The sequence below is a fragment of the Actinia tenebrosa genome, unplaced genomic scaffold (assembly GCF_029948245.1).
Source record: "Actinia tenebrosa isolate PJP-AT-01 unplaced genomic scaffold, QUT_ActTen_1.0 PGA_scaffold9__36_contigs__length_13948895, whole genome shotgun sequence".
Taxonomy (NCBI): Eukaryota; Metazoa; Cnidaria; class Anthozoa; order Actiniaria; family Actiniidae; genus Actinia; species Actinia tenebrosa.
The window spans coordinates 11,378,549-11,406,387 of NW_028292586.1; the positions used below are offsets into that span (position 1 = coordinate 11,378,549).

General features: G+C 38.3%; 2 protein-coding genes across 2 annotated transcripts; both read right to left on the reverse strand.

Annotated features, from left to right (window-relative positions):
- Positions 1-1,692: 1,692 nt before the first annotated feature.
- LOC148904835 (uncharacterized) lies at positions 1,693-4,267 on the reverse strand. Its single transcript, XM_089024770.1, has one exon. It carries the CDS (start codon positions 4,171-4,173, stop codon positions 2,536-2,538), a length of 1,638 nt encoding a protein of 545 aa, XP_088880896.1. The 5' UTR covers positions 4,174-4,267; the 3' UTR covers positions 1,693-2,535.
- A 4,283-nt stretch (positions 4,268-8,550) lies between these two features.
- Positions 8,551-27,086, reverse strand: LOC116296051 (high-affinity choline transporter 1-like). Its single transcript, XM_089024818.1, has 8 exons — positions 26,995-27,086; positions 17,355-17,514; positions 16,600-16,707; positions 15,471-15,775; positions 14,901-15,023; positions 13,951-14,104; positions 9,385-9,629; positions 8,551-9,264 (listed from the first exon to the last, which is right to left on the reverse strand). The coding sequence occupies exons 2-8, from the start codon at positions 17,512-17,514 to the stop codon at positions 8,743-8,745; spliced, it is 1,617 nt and encodes a 538-aa protein (XP_088880944.1). The 5' UTR covers positions 26,995-27,086; the 3' UTR covers positions 8,551-8,742.
- Between the last annotated feature and the right edge of the window lie 753 nt (positions 27,087-27,839).

Here is a 27,839-nt window from a genome sequence, read left to right on the forward strand (position 1 = left end):
GAAGTATTTCAACCTCTTATATGGCGTTTTCGTGCGACCTCCATTGGCGTAATACTGTTCTTTGGTAACATTTGGCACCGCATTACGAATATTCTTACCACACTCATAACACTGTGCTGGCGTGTCCTCCTCTATCTGTATTTTTTTACCACAACACCAAAAAGATTCTGGCTTCGGTATGACAACTTTAGGCGTTAAACAAATCACACAGAAGTCGTTAACGAACTTCTTACACTCATGCATCGTATATCTAAAGAATATCTTTCCCTCCATTTGCGACCCCAACAGAGCAGCAGTTAGGCACATTTCGCGCTGCATGCGGATCGCGCAAGACCCCCTGTAGGGCGGGTTACCGACCTCCAAAACCCCGGGGAAGGCTGGTGTTTCTCGACTTGTGATTTTTGACAATGCCGGCAATTCGCGCCTCCGCCTAACTGCTGCTAGCTCTGATGCTTAAGCTTTGTAAATTTTCATTATATGCATGCAATGATATTAAGGATCTGGACTCAGAGGATGATGTGAATCCTCATGTTGCCTGCACCTCCAATCTTCAAGTATGGCACAAAACGGGACGAGGTGATAAGATAACACCAAAGCCAATCATGGAAGTCATGGTTAAGAAACCCAAATTAGATGATTCCACAGCAAATAGACCAGGGTTGAAATGTCTTTTATATGAGGCCCGAGGTAACCTAAAATCTCAGTTGAAAGACGAAAAGAATTTAAAAGCTGACCTGATGGCCATTAACCCTAACATGCCTTTAGCTCAAATCCTGGATACAACTGCAACCCCTGAATTGAAAGAAACAAAATTTGGCAAAAGTCCCTCTGGTTCCATTGCAAGCTACCAACTTCAATTCACAGAGTCAAGTTTTAAAGTGTTTTGTGATTTGGAATCCATACCAACCATTATACATGAAGATATGAGAGATCTTCCTACAGAATACCCTAAATTCCCACTTAACCCAACTGAGCCATACAAATTACCAGACCACCTTGAACAAAAGGAAGTCAACTTACTTACTTACCTCTTGGTTGATGCAGATAAATTAAATGACATTGAGAAAAAAACTCGTAGCCAATCCACATCAAATGAATGGAAAAATGAGCAAAGATTTAGATTTACTGCATCTAATTTCAAGAAAATCTACATTAGACAAAGAAATCATGAGTCACTTGTAAACAGTTTGATCAATCCCACCCCAATTCATTCATATTACCTTGAACATGGTAAAAGATATGAGCCTATTGCTTTAAGGCAATATCAAAGATATATGTGCTCAATTAGAAGACCTGTGGTGTTATTCAAATCAGGCCTAGTTGTAGATATGGATGCACCTTATCTTGGGGCTTCTCCGGATGGCAAAGTAATTGAAGTAACTTGTGGAGATCAGCATGGTTTAGTAGAGATCAAGTGCCCCCACACAAAATTCCATGTGACTCCCCTGGAGGCATGTTCAGACAAAACTTTCTGTTGTGAGGAAGTTGATGGGAAGCCAAGGCTCAAGGAGAACCATGAATATCATTACCAGGTGCAAGGACAAATGGGAGTAAGCAAGGTGAAGTGGTGTGACTTTGTCATATATACTAATGTAGGAATGAGCATTCAAAGAATCCCATTCAATGATCAGTTCTGGGACACAGTTAAAGACAAAATGACAGGGTACTTTTTTAACAAGTTTAATAAAACAGCAGCTGAAGAATTTTGCAAATTAAGAAATGATTAGGACTGTAATTGGACATTTCAGTATTGTTCAAATATTTAAAATCAATTTAACATTTCAAGGGCTTTCATATTGTCAATGGTTTATTACTCCAATTATGAATTAGTTTTACTTCAAGTTTAATTTACTGTTCAAATTATGATACTTGAAGAATAGCCCAAATGGGGGTCAAAGAAATGAAAGGAAATGCAAAGGAATGAAAGAAACTAGGATGCTGTAATCCCAACAATATGCAACTGTAATAGCATGACTGTTTTGTATTCTATGAACTTACATGGGATACAATAAGTATCAATACCTCATAATTACAATATTTCATTGTAAGTTCATTATAGTAATTTGTTTGTTTCTTTTTGCATCTGGACTTTAATAAAGTATCACAATTAGTAGTTATTATCGTCATCATTTCTATTTAGCTAAATAAAATGAAAGACTAGTTTACTTGACATTGGTACACTCACTGGTGTCATTGGCAAAAATGAATAGTTATCTCATGATTTTGTGTTGATTACCTACCAGATCAGTACATTTAAAGTGATATCTATTTCACACATATTGTGACTGACACTATTGGCTAAAATATTTTTGTATTATAATCAATGTTATTACACTTTAGGCCTACAGTAGTTTATACATCAAATATCAATTATAATAATATATTATAATATAATATATATCATATATCAAGTGTAATTACCACCAAAGAAGACAACCTATCATCAGTTTGTGATGCATTTGGCACATATGTCTACATTGGAAATTTGATGTATAAACTATACCCTACTCTTTCTTGATTATGAAACACAGTCTACTAGACTGAAATAAGAGGATTACGGGCATTACACAGGAATGCACACACAGTCCACATTTGATTAACCAGTCCTATTAAACTCAGTGGTACTTCGCCATCCCAAATGTGGTAGTTCTTGATCAAGTTAATTGCCCTCTCTATATGGATGCGCACACTAGCAATTTGCTGGGTTTCAATTACATCTTCCTTTGACATTTGAGCCTCTTCTCCAAGAAATGGGGGGTAGTTAATGGTCACTCCTAAGGGAAGAATATCACCAATAGTGAAACCCTTATCTGCCATCACTGAATCTCCATCATCAAACTTTAAATCCAAAAGCCCACTTCTTGTAACAATCTCTCGATCTGATATGCTTCCTGTGTAAAGTTGACTGATGAACGTGATGGCACCATTTGGCGCAATACCAATCAGAGCTTTGAAGGTAACATGATTCTTGTAAGAGCTAAATAGTTCAGAGTTAAGCAGCAGTCCACTTGGCATTTGACAACGGATTTCAGTACAGTCAATGATGACCCTTGTCTTAGGGTACTTCTCCTTAAAGATTTCTGGCATTTGTTTATTTACAATTTCCCTGGATGGCCAAATATTAATTTGTGCAAACTTTAAATACATATAATTTATATATGTTCCAAACAATCTACTGACTGTTGACTGGGAGACTCCAAAAAGGTGAGCTAAATGCAGCTCAGCAAATCCCCTTCTCAGTCTACATAGTGCAAGGAAAAATTCATCAATGACTGTCAGTTTTCTCGGTCTGCCAGATTTTGTTTTCGTAGTGTTTTCAGATAACTCATCCTCCTCTTCATCTTCCTGGTTTTCATAGAAGTCAGCAGTAGCATCCTTGTTCTTAGTTGAGTAATACCTCACATTTTCCCCTTTGTCTCCAGTGTTCAAAAACTTAAATATTGACAAGAATGTCTTATAGTTAGGTAAACCTGTATAAAAAGCTATGTTTTCATCTGACTTGAAATTATCTAGCTTAAAAAGCTTGGTTTCTGCATCACTTAACTTGTTCTCGAGCAGCTGGCATTTCTTTTCCAGTTCCTCTTTCTCAGCTTCACGGTAAAACACAGTCTCCAGAGCATCACCACGCTCTGACTGGAGTTCAGCCATTATCTTCTTGTTGGTTTCTAGCAGTCGGCGATTTTCGATTTGAAGTTCGATAAACTGACTTTGGATGTCCGATAATTGCTTTTCTAATTTTTCTTTGTCTATTTTGGCTTCAATAAGCAATTCTTCTACTGTGGGCTCACAAATATGATCCACAGACTCTCTAGTCGAAGCTTCTAGATCTGGTTCGATGGCTGTTGAGGGATGTGGAGGTGTTTGACGATTAGTTGGCGACTTTCTCTTTCGTGGAGACTGAACAGACCACGCAAATTTTGATGGAATGCTTCCTGGCTTTAGTTTAACAATTCCATTAAGCGATTTCTTCATGTCCGTGGTTTTAAAATGTCTTGAACAGACTTTAGTGCGACTAGTCAGTTGAAAATCCTTTCCTGGGACTCTTCGTATCAAGTGAATCCATTTCTTACGTAAAATTGCATCCTTTGGAAAGTTGAAGAAAGAAATTTTATTTCCTTCTGCATCCCGGTGGCCCTTGAAAGTGCACTCAGGCACACAGCAGTGCGAAGGCATTGAAAACCACAAAAAAATAAGCAAAAATGCTGGCGAAATATTACAAGAACACAGTGCTTCGAGCTCTTGCTGTAAACAAACGAGGGCTGACCGACCTCGCTTTCGTGCAAACTCGTGTCCAGGCTCCTCGTTTACATTTTCGTTTTGCAAAGCGTGTATACATGTATGCCAGGCATGCATTGGCAATATGCAAATTATCATATGACATTAAAAGTATAGAGTGTCAATTGGTATTAAGTTCAAAATATAAAATGAGGCATGTGGTGTTTTAGATGGGACAATTTCCGAACATGCTGGTTTCCATAGCTAGATTAAAAGCCTTATTGTTTTGATCACACGCAGCTGTTACTACATAATATTTTATTTTACCTGGGTATGTATACAAATGCAGTAAATAAACTAACTGGTTTCCAGTTTAGGTTAAGAATTGAGCTTTAATAAAGAATTACAGAATTTCAAAGTATATCAATTTATATAACTACATGCGTTAAATTTATAGATATTTTACAGACAACTAGTGAATATGAACAATTGTGTACTCTGCGATTGTCTACTCCACCACAGATTATCCAGGATATCCACTTTTATAAGGTAATATGTGTTATAAATAGATATTGCTAGAATTTTGTATATTGTGTCGTCGTTTATATTTATAAATAAAGCTTAGGTTTTAAACTTTTTTGCCATTTTAGGTAACCACTCAACTTCTTTTCTTTAAATAATCCCAAGATTGGAGGTTTTCATCGATTCTCCCTCCAAGCCACTCTACTTCAGGTTGATTTTTCAATCCAAAAACGCGGTCTCTTCCAGTTTCGTGCATTCACATTTTGACTATGGGGGAGGACTTATAGTAGTCTTCTCCGCAGCCGCTAGACGTATAGTTTGTACTAGAAAATGAGCTCCGAGATCTTTTTTTTTTTTTCGGGATACCAGTGAAGGTGAAGTAACAGTTTCTGTCCATGACTTGATGGTATTTTAAGCGACTGGATTTTTGTCTGGTTTTGGGCTTTGAAATGTTTTCATCCTACCAAGTGAAAATTTCATAGAGCCAGAAACTGCCGAGATGTTTAACCCCCAATCAAGCGTTTTGAGGCTTCTTCGGCCCAGAGAAACACTAAATTCAAGACAAGCAATAGACGTAAAAAAGTAAAGTACCTATATTTAACGTCGGTAGTTCCTTCAGTTGAAATTCAACTGCTATCAATGGAAGCCGACAGTGCGCACTTTACCCCCTCTCTCCATCAGTGCTCTGTTTTAAGAGTAATTAAAGCTGAAGCTACACGGATTAGAGAGAAGACGAAAACGTATATACAAATTTAGGTAGTGCCAAAAAAAAAACGGAGTTTCCATTGCTTTCAGCACAGGGAACCCAATTTAGATGAAACTGAAAGGTAAAAATAAAGCTGATCGACTTTAATTGAATTGTGTTTGATATCAAGAAAATGCCCTTCATAATTATTATCAGTGAAAAAATATAGTTAAAATACATTACGACCTTTTTCGAGGGAGTCTTTGATTTCGACCTTAGTTCTCCCACTTAGGAATTTTGTCACGTGTACAAAACCCACCACCAACTACCCCAAGGGCTTATTTTGCCCCTGAAAAAAAATATGGCCGATCTATCCAATGGCTGACGTTTTTTTCCCTTTGCTGGTTAATTGTACTTGGAAATTAAGAGAAGATAACTAAAGATAATCCAACACAATTCTTGAGGTGCATGTTACGTCATAGCCACCATGTTGGTTGACTATACCAAGCATTCCTCGTTAAGCTTCTCTTCTTAGATCGACCAAAATGGCGGCTGTTTTATTACTGGGGCTTTCAAAGAAATGCCCGAGGTATAAATTGGGCTTTATTTGCGTTTTGTCACAAATCGCAGTTGCGTTCAAAGCGCATGCGCAAGTTCTATGCGCGTGCGTAGTATGCGCCACATAAGCACATGGTCGAGCAATGGCGGAATTTTTCAAGGTTTCGTCAGAAGGATGACAGTGTTCACAAAGAATTCTTTCGATTTTCTGCTATGAAGCCCGAGTTCACGCAGATATGCGTCTAGTTAATATTTATATCTCAAGGGATCTTTCGGTCTCGTGGCTGCACTCTAAGAATATTAGGTTTCGTGAAATTAACCTCAGATGTCTTTTCCATTTTCCCCAGAGCCCTGTCATTCTTATTACTGTCCATGCTCGACGAAATGCCAGAGCCTCCATTGTGGTAGTAATATCCATACACCTAGTCTTTATTGCGCAAGCACAAATATGAATCGAATCAATCTTGTACCCAGATATGTAAAATAAATAAATATTTGTTTCGTCGAGCATGCGCAGTAAGAAATACAGGCTCTCGGTACGAGATTGGAATTAAACATTTTCTCACATCTAGAGCAAACTCCCCAAATTAATGGTAAGAAAGCTGTTTTTACGAAAGCTTCCATGTTTTTGTTTGTTTTTTTTTTTGTCTTTCCTTTTCTAGATTTGAAACTTTTTTTCATCTGCTATTGTTTTCCTTGCTTATATCAGTTTTGATCAATCAATGCTCGAAATATAAAAATATGGAAAACGAAATTTTACCATGCATTGAGCATGCGCAGTAACAGTGACAGGGATTATGGTTGAATAAAGTTAATGACATAATGCTTTTAGTTCAACTTCAATGGATTAAAACTCATTTAACTTTTAACAAAATTTATTAGCAATAAATGTTGGATTGTGTTTGAAAGATAAAGCTAGCATTTAACATGCAAATATTACTGCAAATAGTTTGCTGTATTTGTATCAATTAGCAGCATATAGCGTATTCAGAAATGTAAATCAGTAACAACGTGGAGACAACATCCACGAATAATTGTCCATTCGACAATAGAAACTAATGATTAACAACTTTATCTCCCTCTTGAAACAACATTTCCAGTTTGAGCATTCTTCACCAGTTTTCCTGGTGTTTATCGTAACGCTTGAGAAAATGCTGCAAACGAATGATGGGAAATCTTACGTTTTCTTTGTATTGCGCCTGCTGACTACCATCTTACGTTTTCTTTGTATTGCGCTTGCTGACTACCATCTTACCTTTTCTTTGTATTACGCTTGCATACTGACTACAACATCGTAATATCAACAGTCATATCAAGAGTTTACATAGCACATGCAGTTATTAAAACCAAAGCACTAAAATGCTAAGATTATTATTTGTAACTTTCGTTTGACAGCATTTACCAAAAGTTTTATGTGATTGACCTTTCCTGAAATGAATATAGTGACGACAATCAATGGTTCCAGATCGAAGTTGGGAGTGAATTTTTCATATTCTTTCTGTGAATCTGCTGCCGTTTAAGTTCAACCACAGGTAGCCCAAGCTTGGTTTCTGTGGTGTCCTGTTATAAGGAAATGTATGGAGATTCATCAAAAATTTCAATAAAATCATTGAAACGTGAAATAAAGCCTCGACATTTTACCCGATCATTGAGAAATAGCACTTCTTTCGCTCTGTGTGGTTATTTTTGGAATTTAGCCCGTTTTAAGATTTTTTCCCCCACCAGTAAGAAAGAAGAGAAGGTTGGAAACTCGAGTCCCAAAAGGGAACCACGGGTCTTTGAAACCTCTTACGTCTTCGAATTTTCTTTCCAGCGCCAAATTTTAGTCATGATCCTTCTCTCACATCCCTATAGAACCGAGAAAGTCGCATTAGAGATTAGCCTTCGCGTCTTTAAGCCATGAAATTTGCCTGTATTCACATACTACCTCGCTTGTTCTGACCCGTACTTGGAGCTCACTGTACACCAGTTCAACGGATTTCTTTCGGCAACCGATCCGAGGTCACGCCGGAAGTCTTCGTATCGTAAATGCGGGTTGGATTTGGATATAGTCTTTCTTCGAAATTATGGTGACTGTATTTTTTAACGGCCTAAGATACAAAAGTATTTAACTTATAATTTATAACTTTATAATCTTTCTTCGAAATTATGGTGAGTGTATTTTTTAACGGCCTAAGATACAAAAGTATTTCTTCCGGCGTGACCTCGGGTCGGTTGCCGAAAGAAATCCGTTGAACTGGTGTACAGTGAGCTCCAAGTACGGGTCAGAACAAGCGAGGTAGTATGTGAATACAGGCAAATTTCATGGCTTAAAGACGCGAAGGCTAATCTCTAATGCGACTTTCTCGGTTCTATAGGGATGTGAGAGAAGGATCATGACTAAAATTTGGCGCTGGAAAGAAAATTCGAAGACGTAAGAGGTTTCAAAGACCCGTGGTTCCCTTTTGGGACTCGAGTTTCCAACCTTCTCTTCTTTCTTACTGGTGGGGGAAAAAATCTTAAAACGGGCTAAATTCCAAAAATAACCACACAGAGCGAAAGAAGTGCTATTTCTCAATGATCGGGTAAAATGTCGAGGCTTTATTTCACGTTTCAATGATTTTATTGAAATTTTTGATGAATCTCCATACATTTCTTCATAACAGGACACCTCAGAAACCAAGCTTGGGCTACCTGTGGTTCAACCTCCACATGGAAACATTACTACGTGGTACGTCACGCGACTTCATCAAAGGTGCATTGATTTTACTCCTTGGGAAATTTTACATAAATTTTTCAAGCTCTGGCATTTCAAACTTATCTTTTGTTTGGACAGAAACAAGATTTGGTTCTTTGTCGTGCTTAAGGTCATACTCCCGAAAACAGTATAGGAAATCCATCGACATCGGAAGAATTTCCTTCTTGAACAGGTACCTTATCAGGTAAGACACCACCAAGATGGTGGCGAAAGAGCAAGCCATCGCAAGGGTACGGAATGGAAACATCTGACCGTATACATCAGAGTAGTATGGGTACTTGACGGCAGGTGGTAAGCCTATCAATTTCTCTCCTCCAAGGACACGGAGAACGAGACCCAAGAAGTAACCAGCTAATGATCCATAGGTATTGGTGTGTTGCACATAGATGACACAGCATAGCTGAGGGAAGAGAACCACGTAGACTAGGTCACTGCACAGCGCAAAGAGGGAGTACACCGAGTCTACGGTCAGTCCCATCAAGGTAGCCAGAGTACCAACCACCAATATGGACACTCGAATCACCCAGAGCAACTCACGACTGGTGGCCTATAAATGCAATTAATCAGATACAATCAGCATACTTTAATCGTAACTACTTTAGATAAGAACAAAATGTTTTTTCTGAGTATCTAAGTCAATAATATAATTTGAATAGCTTCACCCTACTTTTGGCCTGAAGACTGCCTTGTAAATGTTGTGTGAAAACATGCTGCTGCATGATAAGATACTGGAGTCCGTTGATGACATGACAGCAGCAGAAATGGCTCCAAGGCCAAAGAAAGCAATGTAGTTAGGAGTAAGATGACGTAGAACCAATGGGAGAATAAGCAGACCATCTGGCTTGAGGGGGTCGGAGTTGTTTGCCAGTGTGACGTTAATGGGAGCATCATAGTAGCTCGTTTGCCTCCAGTCTGCAAAGATAAAAGAGAGTGATTAAAAAACTTTTTTCCGGTCCGGTCTCCTAAAAACCGTGCGTTCTAATTGACTGTTTGAACGTATGGCATTTCCTTAGTATAGGCTCGCGGTCCGTTTTTCTGACGTCAACCGCACGCACACAAGGGATAACAAATGTCTAAAGAAGTTGAAAACAAAGGAGGAAAAAATAAATAACTTATTTTTTGTCCCAAAATTCCGGATGGGGAAGAAACTGCGCCCTTAATCTTGAAGACCTTAGGCACAGCCTTTTGTGGCTACTATGCTAACGCGTTGTAAGGGTGTCCGTCAATAAGTAACAAAAGAAACATCGTAACCAATCAGTAGTAAGCCGTAGACAAAATATAATTTTCGAAACCAATAAGAACCCCATTAAATAAATCTCGCCATAGGTTCGTATTACCGAAGTGTAACCGATTCAATAGCGATGTGACAGCGATGACAAACGTCGTGTTCCTTCGTCCGGACTCGTGCTTTGTTGCACGTTTGCTCAACTCAAGTGCTCATAAGTAAACTATTTCAGAAAATGTACCAATATTATTTATCACAACTTTCATTTCATATCTATTTACGGTCAAATGAAAGGTTTTGCAAGTATTATGCGACTTTTAAGTCAAGATTCGATATGCATGCTACTTGATGATACGCTGACAAGATAGCAACAGCAACGCTCGCTGATTCTACATTAAACAATAAACTTCTTTTGCAGATAAAAGAGCCTGTTGCGAAAACAAAAGCCCTTAAAGGGAATATATCAGCCCATTCGGAGGATATTTGAGCCTCTTCGGATGATAATTTCAGCGATACAATTTTTACTAATTTACTTCTCCGCATAATTCTGTTTCTCTGCTTCCGTCAATTTAAAATGAAGTTCTAGATTGACAGTATCTTATGGCGTTATATTCCTGACAAAATTCAACATCAGGCTTTCAACATTCTTATAAAGAATTCAGTGTTTCACTTGCAATGCAATATTGTTAGTTGCTTTTCCGACATTGAAGATTTCGATTTCAACTTAGCTGTAATCTCGTCCAACATTCGAGTTCCACGATTGAACATTCGTCAATAGCTTTCCGTGCCTGGACAAAATTCAACATTGCTCTTTTGACATACATCAATTTCAACATTCAACTTTGAGAACGTTATTTTCTAAACAGTATATTAAAATGAACCACTAGAGTTTCTCGTTCAAGGACTAAGGTTTTAAAGTTTTTAGATACAAACACATAATCTATTTCCGTCATTGTTGGATTACAATCCAACATTCAAGTTCTACCATTGAACTTCACGCACGAGTGCGTTTGACCTATGCCATAGTAAGCAGATGTACAGTGATGACGTGGGCTCATCACACGTGCTTTAGTGCTGCACGAACTACACTTACTGTAGCTTGCAGAGATGGCGGACGAGGAAGCTAAAGCAATCCTTCGACGTCGCGTAGCTGAGCAGTTACTTTCTTGGGCAAACACTGGTGAGATTTTGCTTTTATCTAATCTTCAGTTTGGAGGCTGCCCCGAAGTGTAACTTAAAGCCTGAACTAAATTGAAAGTTCCACCTAAAGCTTCTTAGTAAGGGGGTGTTGGATTGCAGTTAGGGTTCTGTTACAAAGCTACACTGTAGTATATTGTGAAAGTTACTTATATCGTGTCGTGGTACCTTGAATCCTGTTGAATAATTTTTTTTTTGGTTTGTTTTTTTGTTTTGTTTTGTTTTGTTTTGTTTTGTACAAAAAACACCTTATTTCGAGATGTTTCGTACTCCCATCCCCCACGTCTCAAAAATAGTTGTGAAATTGGGTAGCCTGTGAGATCACTGCCGTTGATTCCAATATGGCGAACCCTTATCTCGAAGCTCCTCGTATTATTCTACAGACAATTTCCGATTTAGATAACCGAGACAACACGCAAGAAAATGATGGAGTTGTATCTTTGCCGATCTCTCACAAAAATCGATACAACCTCTGGCATCTCAAACAGATGCCATCGTTCACTCGATCGAAATCTCACCAGTGTTTGCCCAAGAAAGTAACTGCTCAGCTACGCGACGTCGAAGGATTGCTTTAGCTTCCTCGTCCGCCATCTCTGCAAGCTACAGTAAGTGTAGTTCGTGCAGCACTAAAGCACGTGTGATGAGCCCACGTCATCACTGTACATCTGCTTACTATGGCATAGGTCAAACGCACTCGTGCGTGAAGTTCAATGGTAGAACTTGAATGTTGGATTGTAATCCAACAATGACGGAAATAGATTATGTGTTTGTATCTAAAAACTTTAAAACCTTAGTCCTTGAACGAGAAACTCTAGTGGTTCATTTTAATATACTGTTTAGAAAATAACGTTCTCAAAGTTGAATGTTGAAATTGATGTATGTCAAAAGAGCAATGTTGAATTTTGTCCAGGCACGGAAAGCTATTAACGAATGTTCAATCGTGGAACTCGAATGTTGGACGAGATTACAGCTAAGTTGAAATCGAAATCTTCAATGTCGGAAAAGCAACTAACAATATTGCATTGCAAGTGAAACACTGAATTCTTTATAAGAATGTTGAAAGCCTGATGTTGAATTTTGTCAGGAATATAACGCCATAGTATCTCCTTAACATTCATACCAAATCATAGTATTTTACACTATTGTATTTTATACCTTTGTCGTTCTTGAAATAAACTAGATAAACTTTTTTCTATTATCCAATTGCCCTATTTCACTATGACGTCACTGCTTGTTTATGTGGGGGATAGAATCGCCAAATCCAATAGAAAATTCAACAAAATTTGCTCCTAGCGAAACAGTTTAATCTAAAATGGCCTGGTTTTCAGATATGATACGTGTTAATATGCACTAAAAATATTCTGAGCGTTTGCTGGCTATTCTACTTCTCTTCGTGGATTGATACGGGTTTTAGAACAATTTTCGGTGAATTTGCGTTGATTTGACCCCCTCCGACGACCATGATCCTTTGCGTTTAAACAATAGATTGTTTTGATGTGACGTCATAGTGAAATAGGGCAATTATTTCTTTTTCAAATGTATCTCAGTACTGCGCACACAACAGACAACCATTACACCCCTATATGTAAATACTTATTTCACGGAAAGTTGATAATGAAAATAAGTTGATTTCACACCAACAGAAATTATGGGAGTTCATGAAATTGTAAATGTATCGTTGTGATCAACCTTGAATCATGATGCATCAGACATATTAGTATAATTCTATAAATTAACATTTTCCCTAAAAATCATAAAATAAATGTCCACCGACACTGATAATTTAATTAGTTTTAATGTCTTTGTTTAGAGTTTATTGTATCGATTAGTGTCGTGGTACGGACTGTGTAGTGGCAATTAAGGTGGCTCGACCCCCTCACGCTTGACCGCTACCCTACACTTTTGGAACGCTGGTGCATAAACGTGTTTTATCCGATTGCAAATCTTTTTTGCACATAAGTCACATAAAGATTGAATTAATGTTTGATGCAGTTTTTAATGAGATCGGACGTCATAACACGTGATTATGATGAAATATTTGTTTTCGTTTAGAGAGCAATTTTAGCCTTTCAGAGCGTTCAACACTAAAATGCTTCGTACCACATAATTATATACAAGATGCCTCCATTTGTAGGGATTTTTGAAAAAATCTATCTAGCTAATTATGAGATATTTGAGATTATTTAAATATAGTTCATAATCTACTTCAAAACTAAACAATGGATTTCATACGGCCGAAATTAATATTTCAGAGCTATATATTCACAAAAGTCATTGTTCATTTAGTTTTACTCTGTATCTAGTTTCAAAAGGAACATTTCGAAGGTAATCGACTTATGCGATTTAGTGAAAACGTATAGTGCAGAAGACGGGGTAAACATTTGATGCGCACTTTTCATCGCAGTGTCCTAGTCAATCTTACTAGATCTTCCATTATCCTAAAATTCGCTGATGATTTCTCTCAAAACTACGTCAGGATACAAATTAGAACTTAAACTAATATTACACAAAATTGCAAGACTATTGAACTCATTTAAAGCGGTCTAAAGCGAACGAGTAATACAGAAAACATTGATCGTTTCCCAACGATTTGATGCTCTGGGAATTCTATTGTTTGCTAATGGCCATAACACCAAATTCTTTCGCACCATGCACGGTCTGATCTTGCTTGGCCGCTTTCCGATTTACTCCCGAAGAATGGTAATACAAAGTTTTTTTTATTCAAACGTGGGACGTTTGTCACAACTGTGTATTACCATTCGTAGGCTTGAGCCGTCGACGACAACGTTTTTTGAATTGACTGTATCTTACCAGTTGATGCGCCAATAGCTCCGATTAAAACAGCTGGGATTGTCATGATCACACAACCAAATGCACCAGCGAACGACAGGAATTGTGCCTTGGCTGGAGTTTTACAAGCAAGGACTCGTTGAAAATACACCTGCCAAGGAATGCCTCCAAATACCTACAAAAGAGAAGTAAACAAGTTTGGTTTTTTTGTAACTAGAAATTCAAAGAAGTTGTCTCAGTTTAAGGTAATTCTCTTGAAAGAAATTTTGGCAATAACTTTGTCCTGAAACTTTGCAATGGACATTTATTATGTTATGGACAAAACTGCAATAAAAAGATGGGGTCACCATTCTCGATTTTTTTCGCTAGATGCTCTCCAAATACGTCAATTTATGGGTTTTATAGTGAAATGCGGTAGCAACCGGAAGCTGTAATCAAGAATCTTTATTCACATGAAAAGTACTTTCATATAACAAAACGTACTTATAACTCGAAGTTTACTAGATAGTCTATACTATTAAACCCATCAAAGTCATTGGATGACTATGATTCTTGAACTATTAGTGAAAAATGCATGTATGTGCGCCTCTACGAACGTCCAAAAATTGCACATGTCAACTATTCCCATCAAAATATTTCAAAATCTATCCAATAAACTTTCCTTTATATTTTGATAAATAATGACGAGCATCGCATTTATCGAAAATCTGAAATAAAGAATGGAGTCGCCATTCTCGTTTTTGATTTATCTGTTATTTTGAAAAAACATCTCAAAATAGTCGGAAACTGACACCTTTCCAAGTGGAGGCTGGGGCGAGTCAGATAAAAATCGCAGTTTCTCTACTCAAAAAAGAGAGAAAAGTGAAAATTGGTTTTGAGCATGTTTCTTATTTAGTTTCCGAAAGAAAAAATGCTTAAAGAAAAACGTATAATTTTCTTCACGGAATTCTATAATTGTGACCTTGACTTACCAGAAGCATTGCATGGTCAATCCAGTATCCGTAGTTCACTGGCCATTCACCCATCCATATTGGGGCTGTTGTAGATATTTTGGTCACTGCCTTATTTGTCATTGCAAATGGGATACTCAGCCACTAAACAAAGAAAGAAACGGCAAAGCATGTGTATTAACCAATGGAAACAAATCTCCATATTATAATTACCGTATGATAACCAGCATGCAGCACCATCAAAATCTTTTTTTTTTCCCCTCGGACATTCGATATCTGGAACAGCCAAGCTAATCATCAAGATTTCAACTAAACGTCAAAGATTTCAAAAGTATCTCGCAATTTAAAGCGTTTGTAAAAACTATCTTTTTCAAAAAACTCATTATGTTCATACGCCATAATATGTATATTTTAGAATTTCTTATTAACATATATTTAAATTATATTTTTTGATTACCATATGTTTGTAATGGGGTATTGTTAAGCAATTGGGGCATCAGCCCTGTAACTATATCCTGTCGCATTAAGTGCCAAATTAATTAAAATTAAATTAAAATCAAATGAAATGTATAACGATGACATGAATCTTACCAGTCCGATAAATATGCAAAGGAGCTGAATAACATCAGTATAAGCAACCGAATACAGACCACCAACTAGAGTATACAGCACAGCTATACATGCAGATACAATGATGGATAGCTGTTTTCCAAGACCAATTACAACACTGACGGTAGAACCAAGTGCGGACAATATGGCAGCGCTCCAAAAGATCTCGCCCAATAAGGCAGGAAAAAACAGAAGACCTCCCATCTTAGTACCATACTTCTCCTGGAAGGGATCGAGCATGGTTACGTAGTTTCGTCTACGCATGATTTTTGCAAAGAACATTCCACCTGAAATGAAATTTGACGAAGAGTAAAAGTCGGTACATGCTTTAATTTCGTGTGAAAAATTAGTCGAATAAATGTGTTAATTATACAGCTTCTCATTAATCCCATATAGGTAACTGTCCAATTATTTTCTTAATTGGACAGGTCTTGTTGATATGGGATTAATTAGGCAGTTATATAATTAATAGGTAATGGGATTTCATGCTCCCCAATCAAGAAGTAATTAGACTCGAAAAATTACTCTGACTGCCAAATTGGACTCGGTCTACGGCCTCATCCAATTTTGTCAGTCCTCGGAATTTTCCTCGTCCAATTATTTCTTAATTGGGCAGCATGGAGTCCTATTACATATACTAATTTGACCTTCAAACATGCCTGACAAATGGACTTCGCAAAATGCAAAACTTAGTGTCAATACATGAAACTCAAGACTAATTCTTTTGTATTGTCTTTATTAATACACTATTTTGGTTTCACTAAAGTATAGACCAAATTCAAAACTCGCACCGATGTGAGGCTTAAGTTGTGAACAAAGGAATCTGGCTTGATTCATGACTTTTGAATCACGCCAGATTACTTTGAGTCACGCCAGATCCCTTTGTTCACAACTTAAGCCTCACATCGGTGCGGGTTTTGAATTTGGTCTATACTCGTGACATTTTTTGTATGCTAAGAAAAAAGGCACACTTATTTTCTTACTAAAAAAATATTCAGTAAATTCTCATAAAACATTTTAACGTGCTGGAAGGCACACGCTTTTCTTCATTGTCTATCAGGGATTGATTGACTGAAAGACATGTATCATTAAATTTTTTATTTTTTATTACCTAGGGCAAGACTTGTTGCATATCCCCAAGGTGCTTGAGCAGATATAAGACCTTTATCATAAACAGCCTCAGCAGTACCATTGATGTATCCTCCACCAACCCAAGTTGCTGGAAAAATAATGATGATGATGATAATGGTGATGATGATGATGATGATGATAACTATAAAAAGCAGCGTGGTACTCAAGCAGATGCAAAAGTCAATGCTGTCAAACACATTAAACATCGCAAGAATTTTCAATGTTCTCGCCGGAACCTTGATAAGAACTTTATTTGGACCTTGTCCAGTTGGATTAATTTTGTGCACATATCAATAGTTCATCAACATCCATTTTGTTAGAAAACGGTGCTAAACTTCGCATCGAAGGAAGCCATTTCATTTATTTTAATTTATTTCTTTTGCACCTGATTTTGTTATGATTACTAGTTGTGTTTTTTTCTTTTAGTTTTTCTTTCTTTTTTTCTTTTTTAAAGATTATTCGCAAGTTCTTAATATATCCTGCATTACCCCGGAAAATCAACTCCCTTGAAATTCGAATCCCTATAAGCTCGATGCAACCAATTTTACAAAGATAGACAGGTTTTGTTTGAATACCGAAAGCACCAGAAAGTTTGGAATGTCGGGCATTCAGTCAATTCGAAAGTGTGAGCGGTTTTTTGAGTCACTCCGATAAATATTCCACAGAAGAGGTCGATACAAACGTACTTTCATTTTTGTCGCTCGACTCACGAAAACGTATTCATTCACAGCTTACCTGTCAAAGTAAAAGTTCCCAGTGCTGCTCCAATGGATCGTCCTGCCAGGATCGTCTCCTCTTCTCCTTGCTTTTTCTTTTGTGCAGCCCATATACCAAGTCCAAGTATGATTAAATAAAAAACGATAATGCCCACTACTCCAGCAATAAAAACAGCCATCTATTTAAATAGACAGGAATATACTAATATGTACTGTAAAATGGATAGAGGTGAAGGAAAAACAGACTATATTTAACGCTTGTGGTTCTTACAAACCCTTCCAACATTCCATATTCAGCGGCTCTTGGATACTCGTTAAGTTTCTTGGATACAGTTCAGTTTCCCGTTAGATTATAGTTGATACCACTAGCTTCAGAATCATTTTTAGTGAGTTCGTTTTATGGTCCTATCTTAGGACCTCCAATTGAACTAGACCATTTTGCTAAAATAATTTGTAGAAGCGAGGCTAGTATGCCAATATGAATCGTTTTTATTCAAGTTGCCCCGCTGAATAAAATGTTGAATATTGATCATCGTTACTTTGCTCTAAATAAGGGAGGTGCCCCTACACCTCCTTGTCTAAATCAACTAACGATTTTGTGAAGCTGTTTGATAGCTTCAGTCAACGGCGCTTAACTACATTGGCCAATTGTAAATGTCAAGGATAAACTATCATGTATTTATTAATCATTGTTTCTAAATAAACATGCCATTCTGTTACGTTCTTGCTAGTCTCATATATGATGTCCTTTGAGATATTTTACTAGCTATGAGTAATATGCTAATCGAAGTATTATGAACATCCGGGTGGATGTAGTCCTGAGCCGAAGGACTGCATGTTTGATGTGACTGGCGTTTGGACAACCTGAGCGGAAGTCATCTTCAGAGTCAAGTGACGAATAAAATGTGGTTTGGCTGGCAATCGCCTGCAGCAACGACAAGTCAATCAACATTGCCACTGCAGTCAACCGCCCAGGACACACCAGGTACGTCCAATGTGTTAGTACCAAACTTTGTAAACACGTTCTCGCTCGCGAGCGTAAATACAACTAGTACCGCTAGCATAGTGACTTTGCCTATCCCGCAAGCTCGTTCGCCAGGAGCTGTCGGCGGTCATTCCAGCTCGACGACTACGGTTTTATCTGGCTCCCTCACGTCGTGAAAGACCTTCGCAACGCCAGCAGTTGTTCAGCCCCTTGTTATTGGACCTGGTGCTTCGCCGGTCCCGGCCAAATTAGTCACGCAGATCGTTAGCGGGAAGTTCCTTGATTTAGGAGAACTAATTCCGTTCAATTTGGTCGAGGCGGCAACCGAGCCACAAGCGTTCCTCGATGGTCATATTGTTTTGACTGCTTGGCCTAAGCGTAATAAACGCAAGATCGAGGACATAGTTACATGGATTGAGACATTCACTAGCTACGCCCTGGTTATGTCTGAGTACTTCCCCCACCGCTGGAAGGATCTATCGCTTTATAAGCTGCTCATCATACGCACGTACAGGCAGTTCGGCGGTAAAGCTTGGCTGAATTATGATAAGGCCTTTCGGGAGCACGCGGCCGCGACTAGCCTTACCAACTGGGCTAACATCGACACTCAGTTGTATAGCTTCTACACGGCTGGTCCCGCTCATCGTGCTAGCATATCCCACAATGGCGATGAGGAGCAACCAAGGGGTTCAAACATTAGTGGTGTCATCTGTCGTTCATGGAAAAAGGGCAATGTTCTTCGCGATTTTCCTTGTGCCGTTTTGCCCACAAATGCTCTTCATGTGCTGGCCGTTACCGCCTCGTAGAGTACCCGGAATTCTTCAAAGATAAAACTGGGACGGAGCGAAAACGACGAACTCCGTCTACCGAACCTTCAGCAGATAAATTTAAAACTAAAAGACGCTAGCTTTAGGAAATGTTTTTATATCACGCTTTGTTAGTCGTTACTTTGTCTATCGGTCATGGGTAGCTCGTGTTTATGTTGTATCGATCAAGTTTATTAGCTCTTAGTTATCATGCTAGCACTGCCGTGACCAGAATTGCTTTTCTGGAGTCTTATATGTGATACTACTGTGGGTCTTAAAATTCCCATAGCGGGCCGTCTCTTGGCGTGTACTTTGTTCTGTGCTATCGGTTCGTGGCCCTAGGCGTTGTTTGCATATTTTTTCTTGTTATGTTGACATGTCACGTCATTTCATTTAGCGCTACTTAAAATGTCTCTTGTCAGTCCGTTTATCTCAACGAGACAGCGCGACGCGCCGTGACATTTTAGCTCTTATTTCGGGATTGTTTAGGTCATCGGCATGCCATAGTTTTTACGCTCTGGGCTGATGTTTATTTACTGTTATTTCGCGGCTAATCGGCTTAGTAATGTTCACATTATTTGTATAATTCATTCAAAGTCTCTGTACCACCTGTTGTGTGACTTTGCGTATTCATTTCAGCGTTGTTTGGCCTCCCTTCTGTCTCCGAGGTTACCCCTCTCCGTGCGGATTGCTTTGCAAGGGAGCTAAAATTACACCCTGACCCAGTCAAGGTGGCGTACGTTTTAGATGGTATCAACGATAGCTTCCACATCGGCTTTCAGCACTCGATGAAGCTTAAATTGGCCAAAAAGAACAAACAATCCGCCATTCAAAATCCAGTGGTGATTGATTGCTATCTTCAAAATGAAATCCTTCGGGGTAGGGTTGCAGGGCCCTTCGTTCATTCCCCATTGCCTAACTTGCAGATCAGCAGTTTTGGAGTAATTCCCAAGCGCGCGCAGCCGGGTAAATGGAGGCTGACAGTCGATTTATCATCGCCCAGGGGGTATAGCGTTAACGATGAGATCAACCGTGAGGGTTTTACGTTGCAGTACGTCACAGTTGACGATATGGTCAAAATGGTGTCCAAATTAGGCGTCGGTGCAATGATGGCTAAGTTTGATGTCGAATCAGCATATCGTAATATTCCCATCCATCCATCCGACAGACATTTATTAGGCATGCGGTGGAAAGACAAATGCTTTGTAGATCGTGCGCTACCTTTTGGCCTTCGCTTAGCCCCATTTATATTCAATTCGGTGGCCGCTATGGTGGAATGGATTCTAGCTAACAATTATGCAGTTTCACACTTAGTCCATTATTTAGATGATTTTGTCATGGCGGGGCCCCCACGCTCGGACGCATGCGCACACAATCTCACCACATCTGTACGGTTGTGCGAATACCTTTGCCTCTCCCTGCATCCGGACAAATGCATCGGATCCGCTTCAGATCTAGTAGCCTTAGGAATAGAATTAGATTCAATTAATCAAATTGCTCGTTTGCCTGCAGACAAACTCTCGAACCTGCAGCAGCTTATAATCCGGTGGCGGTCGCGCCGACATTGCAACAAGCGCGAGCTTGAGTCGCTAATAGGCCACCTTCACCACGCTGCCAAAGTGGTGTGGCCCGGATGCACCCTCATCAGACGCCTGATTGATCTGCTTCGCTGCTTTCGCAACCCGGCGCATCCCATCCGACTCAACGCGGAGTTCCGTCGCGATCTGGAATGGTTGTACCAGTTTCTCTACTCCTGGAACGGGGTTAGCTTCTGGCTTTACCCCGACATCCCAGTCGTACATGACATAGAGGTGATATCTGATGCCTCGGGAGCAATCGGCTATGGGGCGTTCTACAATCAGGCGTGGTTCAACGGTCGGTGGCTTGCGACACAGACATCAGAATCCATTGCGTATAAAGAACTCTTTCCTTTTGTACTAGCGGTCCATGTGTGGGGGCACGAATAGTCGAGACGACTCGTGCTCTTCCGCTCAGACAATGAAGCTGTAGTGGCCATCCTGAACCAAAGAACATCCAAAGTCCCAGCTCTTATGCGGCTCCTCCGAAGCCTTCTGTACGCAGCAGCACGGTTTAGCTTTACATTCTCATCCGAGCATATCCCCGGAATCGATAACTCGATTGCTGATGCATTGTCTCGCTTTAATTGGCAGGAATTTAGACAGGTAGCACCTTCAGCGCAGCTACAAGCTACGCCACTGCCAACACATTTCATCGCATCATCGAGAGGTAATAGACAAGGCCCTCTGTTCATGCTTCAAAATGGCCAATCCTTATCGCGCGAGCTGCTGTCCTCCTGGCTAAAACGCATATTTGCAGCAGCCGGTATACCAGGCAATTTCTCTAGCCACAGCTTTCGAATCGGTGCAGTTACAGTCGCTACTCGCAATGGTGTCCCCGACCATCTCATCCAAGCACTAGGCCGCTGGACCAGTACTACCTATTTGTCTTACATCAGAACTCCTGCGGAGTAACGCAACAGTTGTCATAAACTCCTATACGACAGCAATGATAGATGAGATTAACAATTAAAAGACAAACTTTAACCTTTTGCATCTGTGTCTTGTTCGACGTTGCCCTCTCTCCTGTTTGTTGCCAGTTCCTGAGCTTGGTGCTTGGTGCACTTCAGTGGGAGGTCCTGGTTCCCTGTCCCTCTCCTCCAAGCACCTTGGAGAGTTCATTGGGTGGTGACAGGGTGACCATGGTTACCGCTAATTTGTGCCTGGCTCCGCCCATCCCACCGAATAAGCACCTAACGCCAAGCTCATCATTAACGATGAGTTTAAATAACTTTATTATTTTCACTAGACTCTGAAGATGATTTCCGCTCAGGTTGTCGAAACATCAGTCACATCAAACAGTCCTTTTCAGAATTACATCCACCCGAATTATCATAATACTTCGATTAACATTCGTTCATCCGGGTTCACACTGTTCTATGCAATATGAGTTATGTGAAAATCCTATGACAATGCTAGATGCTAATCCATACTAGACTTGATCTAAACTTAAAGTAAACAGATGCATTATTAACACTTTTAAAACAACGTTTAACCGAATTTATCCTTGCAAAACATTTAGAAATCTGCTAACTAAAACGTCAACAGGACTGAATTAGGAGATTTCCCTGTTGACAGATATGTTTAACTTAGCTAAAAATAATTTTACAGGCAAAACTTAGCATTTACTTGGAATGTATATATACCTACAGAGAATAACTTTATTCCATAAATGCTTTATGTATATTTTCACAGAACAGCTTTCCGTAAATGATTGTCAATGTGATGTGTATCTTTACATAGAACAAAACTTTCCTTAAATGTTTGGTAACAACATGAGTATCTTTGCATAGAATATCTTTCCGCAAATGATTCTATGTACGGACACACGGTGCAACATTGCACACAACAGGACTGTTGCAGCGTGTGCCCACCCCTGAAACTTGTTGCATGCAAATTGCTGCTTGCACCAAATTTATAACTGCTGACCAAATATCTTGGCATAGGAGGCTGACACAAGCGATGTTGCGTGATTTTGTTGCAATGTGTGTCACCCCGATTCAAGTTTGCTACTTGCAAAGTCGCGTGCAATGTTGCACCGTGTGTCAGCACCTTTATTGTCATGAGTTTCTTTTCCAAGAACAACTTGCGATTCTCGTAGATAATTCGTAAAGTGTCATAAGCAACTTTCCGTCAATCAGTCGTAATGGATATCTTTAGATGAACAAATTTCCGTAAAAGTTTTTTAATGGACAAATTACACAAACAGTTTTTCGTAAATAATTCGTATTAAATGAGTGTCTTTGCATGGACCAATTTTTCGTAAATGACTTGTAGTCCACCTTTTCGCAAAACAAAGGATCTGTAGTTAGTATCTTTGCATAGACTAGCTTTCCGTTAATAAATCCTAATGATTATATTTGCAATATTTTAACAAATAACTTTCCTTGAATTAATGATTCAATAAGTTCAAGGGCCCTTTTTCTATCCATGGGCATTATCAGGCGATATATATTCCAGTGAACCAAAAGGGTTGATATATTTTATTACACATTTAGGGTCGATATCCGAGTGATAAAGCCGTAAAATATAAACCATATCAGTATTTATGAGTAGACCTAAGTCCATATTTTTTTTATTACTTTCGCTAACATTCGGTTCCAGTCGCAGGCATCTCTTGATACCGTTCGTTATTGGCCGTATTTATTATTGCTCTTAAGCTTGCGAAATTTCACCTTGTGATATAGCTATAAATTTCCTTGTTGTTGTTGAAAACAAGCTCAGTATTAAATTTCAATTCAGAAAATCGAAATGGAAAAAAAAAAAATCAATATTTTTTTCCAAAAGTAAGCAGAGGCCTTAAGTATTTATGTAAGAATATGCAGTATTCTAAGTATTACATTCCCAAATATTTACTTCGCCTAATTGTTACCAGGTGATCTGAGGAAAAACAATTAGCTAATCAAATCGCGAATCACTTTTTGGAAAAAAGATTCAATCCCATGCATCTTTGCGCGTCCAAATTCTTGATTTGCAGGTAGGAGGAAACAAAATGGCGTACAAGGAAAATACACGTAGAAATGTCATTATACCGGGATGTTAAGACTTTAAAATGTTTCCACTTTAAGTAATATGTTGTCCAGATGAGACTAGAGACCTTTACCTTCATCGTTCAGGTTATTTTTCATGGATGTTATTTAAAAAATGAACCCTTCTCGAATGAAACGAAACGTTCTCGATTTCTTGATAAAATGTGACCTCAACCTCCACATCATTGGCTGCTCTTGAGTCCCTGGAAATTTCCAGAATGCTTTCACTTTAGTGAAAGTTTAAAATAAATTGAAAGTGAAAGTATATTTGAAAGTGAAAGTCGCATATATATCAAGTGAATTGAGCGTGTGGTGGTTGATGGGATTGATTATTTTTTCAAAAAGGAAATCATGCTTTGCGCGCCTAGTCAGATCACCTGTTGCTGGCAAGTAGTCTTAACCATATTATTATTGTTATCATCATCATCATCATCATCAGTATCTCTATCATTACTATTATTATTATCATTACTATTATTATTATCATTACTATTATTATTATCATTACTATTATTATTATCATTACTATTATTATTATCATTACTATTATTATTATCATTACTATTATTATTATCACTATTATTATTACATGCTATTTTTCTATAGATCATGTATACTGTTCAGATATATAGTTTTCTCCTAACATTATACTAAGAAACCTGATAACCTGGCGTGTTGTAAACAGAATATTACATGGGCGCTTGGAGATACGAAATTTATCTTCTCGTGTTGAAAATCTCTCACTCGTTCGCTGCGCTCACTTGTGAGAGATCTTTTCAACACTCGAAGATAAATTTCGTATTTCCGCGCGCCCATGTAATATCCTCTATGTATGTAATAGGACTCCATGCTGTCCAATTAAGAAATAATTGGAGAAGGAAAATTCCGAGGGCTTCCAAAATTTGGCAGTCAAAGGAATTTTTTGAGTCTAATTATTTCTTGATTGGGGAGCATGAAATCCCATTACCTATTAATTATACAGCTGCCTAATTAATCCCATATTAAAAAGACCTGTTTAATTAATGATGGTAATTGAACTGAGTGGAGTGCAATTTGGTCTGAAATCAAACGAGCGATTACAAAATCGCACGACCGCGTAGCGGAAGTGCGATTTGTAATTGCAAGTTTGATTTCAGACCAGAATTGCACGACACGAAGTTCAATTAACACTTAATCATATCCTTTTTGTAATCATACACAAATAAAAGACACAGTAAAGAGTGCAGAATAACCAATTTAATGTAGTAGAAGAACTAAATGCGAACAAACAAAAAAAAGAAATCTAAAAAATACATATGTATTTTTTGTTGATTTTGTTGTTTTATTTTGTTTTATTTTATCGTTTAAAAAATATATTTTTTAGGATGCGATTAAGAGCTCATAAGGATGCAATTTGGGAATTAATCGTACCCCTTTGAACCAATCAGATTGCAGGATTTGGTAGTGATTACAAAAAGGATATGAAGAAGAAAATAATTGGACAGTTACCAATATGGGATTAGGAGAAGCTGTATAAGTAGATAACAAAATTGGCATGCCTGGGCATAATCCCTAAGCTTTCTTCTTTAAACCGTATTCCGTCGGATTATTTATAAGATATCGATAGAGTTTCATGAATAATACTGCACTTTGACATGTTTTGACAAAAAAAAAAAGAATAACTTTCTCGTTATTCAGCCACATACCAAAGTGGAGACAATGTCAAATATATCTTGTCATGTATGAATGCGGGAGGATGAATTTTAATGCATCAAAATAATTTTATTCCGCACAAGAGCGTTATAGATTCAAAATGTACATTCTTTGGAAACGTCGAACTTTCCATGCACTGAACTCATTAAAAACAATGGATATCAGTTGATAATGAGGCGGCATTCTTTGATGTAATTAAATTCGGTGCATGGAAAGTACGACGTTTGCCCTAGGCCTTAGGGTTTCAAATAAGCAAACAAAATAAAAATAAAAATAAATAAAAAAAAGGTTGAACTGAACGCAGCGATCATAATCTGTATTGTCATAACAATTTCTTTCACCTTTGAACGTAAGGAAAACTTAGGACGCGCACGGAGAATAACAGCCAAGAATAAAAACGATAACACTTTTTTCTCTCGCACAAATACACAATATAGATAATTTGAAAATAGACCCGTGCATGTAATGTCAAAGCAGCTCAAAGCAGCTTGTTTTGAGGACAAAACAAAACAATTTCAATCTCACGATGATATCTAAACCTATTGTTATGTCCTTCAAATTGAGCAGCACTCCGACGTGCTTCAAGGGGTACACAAGACACACAAGATACATACAGTGCTTGCGCTTTTTGCTCATTTGCACCCCATAACGGTTTGTTATCTACTTTTCCTTTTAAGTGGCTACAACCCTTTGAGCGTAGTTTTCACGAGTGACATAAGCATAAGCATAAGCACAGACATAAGCGTATCAAGCCCACTCACTTCTCTGTTGACTCCTCATTACTGCACATAAGCACAAGTAAAAGCATAAGCACAAGGATCAAGGCAATCTCCTTTTTTATGCTTCTGCTTGTGCTTATGTTGCCTTATGTCATAGTGAAAACCACGCTTTATACAATACCTTTGAAATAGATTAGTTATAGAGTGAACAGATGATTGCATTGGGGTCGTTTCTTTGAGTTATGAAGATTTATGTTTCCAATATGTTAATAGCCATGAAGTATTTTAAGGAGTTATTGAGTTATTTTGTGGCACTTCTTGAAACTAATCACTGGACTCTTTTTGAGTTGAGAACAAATTTGCAAGAACCCTTATGTGGGAGATTAAAACGGTGATGCTTTTAAAATGCTGTATTACAGTACCAGAGCAGAGTTGTTTATTAAATAAATGATCTGTTATGTTAGCCATGGTCACTAGCAAATTGGAAATATAAAACTTCATAACTTAAAGACCCGACACTCAATTGACGAAATATTCTCAACTATTCACTATCCAAACTGTATATTCTGAGTTTTTTTTATAAAGGATTATCGGTACTTTACTTACAAACTGCTGCATATGGATTTCTTGGAATCATGATTGACCCGATACTTGTAAGCTAAATCTGCAAGTAGTGTGGTTCTCGTACCATCTAAGTTATATCAAAGCAATATATACACGTACACCCATTCCAAAAAAATCGTTGTCCGAGCCAAAAGCAAAAAGCAGAGTGATTACCGATCATGGTCAGTATTTTGTTCTATTTTTTTGAAATGGGTTTAAGTATATGAAAGTAATCGTAATTCACGAACCTTCTAGCTTGCTCCGGTGCTGACTGTTAGTGTGCTAAAGTTAACAAAAGAAAAAAATGAGTTACGACGCGTCTCGACGACCGAGTTTAAAATAGCCATCGTTCAATGACTACTGCATTATGTTATATCATTGTGACCTCATTATTGTAATGTTATCATGCTATGCTACAATGCTATACCCCCTGTCGCCTGCACACGTCGTATTACAATGAAAAACCGTTTACTTTAGGTGCAGAACTTCACTAATCCAAATCAACAATAAATCAGCCCAATGTTTCTAGATAGTGGTAATTTTGCGCTGGGATTAAGCGTATTTTTAACGTTGCTTTGATTTCCTAATTCCGCTACCTCTTAACGGCACTTCAAACTCTCGGACTAACGATTGCCACGCGCATGTTAATAGACCTTTTAGCTTAGATTAATTGTGTTCTCCATTCGGATCACGTTTCATTAAAAAAATCTAATATGACGATAAGCGGCATGTTTGTATCATGTAACATTAGGAATTACGCTTACTGCTTTGAACACCTAAATGAAGCATGTCTAGTTAATAAATAAAAAAATATTGCCTGTGATGTTTGAAAATAACAGCAGTCAACAAAATGGAGCATGCGTAGACATTATATTCTGTGACGTCTTCAGTTAGCTCCGCCCTCTAGACATATTAATCACATGGCCAGAGAGTGACATTTCTTGACAGCTGGTACATGCTAATTTATATATCGGACGGTAGATGGAAAAAGTATAGCAGAAGCCAGCAAAGGTTCTACAGACCCATTGGTACCGTTATACATTTTGCTCAATAATCAGAAAAAAGGAAAAATACGGAAGAGGAAGAAGAAGAA

Coding starts and splice junctions, on each gene's coding strand:
- LOC116296051 (XM_089024818.1), bottom strand. CDS start 17,514: ATGGCTGTTTTTATTGCTGGAGTAGTGGGCATTATCGTTTTTTATTTA. Junction 15,024..15,470: donor TTTGCATATTTATCGGACTG/GTAAGATTCATG, acceptor TTCTTTGTTTAG/TGGCTGAGTATCCCATTTGC. Junction 9,265..9,384: donor AGGCAGTCTTCAGGCCAAAA/GTAGGGTGAAGC, acceptor TTGCATTTATAG/GCCACCAGTCGTGAGTTGCT.
- LOC148904835 (XM_089024770.1), bottom strand. CDS start 4,173: ATGCCTTCGCACTGCTGTGTGCCTGAGTGCACTTTCAAGGGCCACCGG.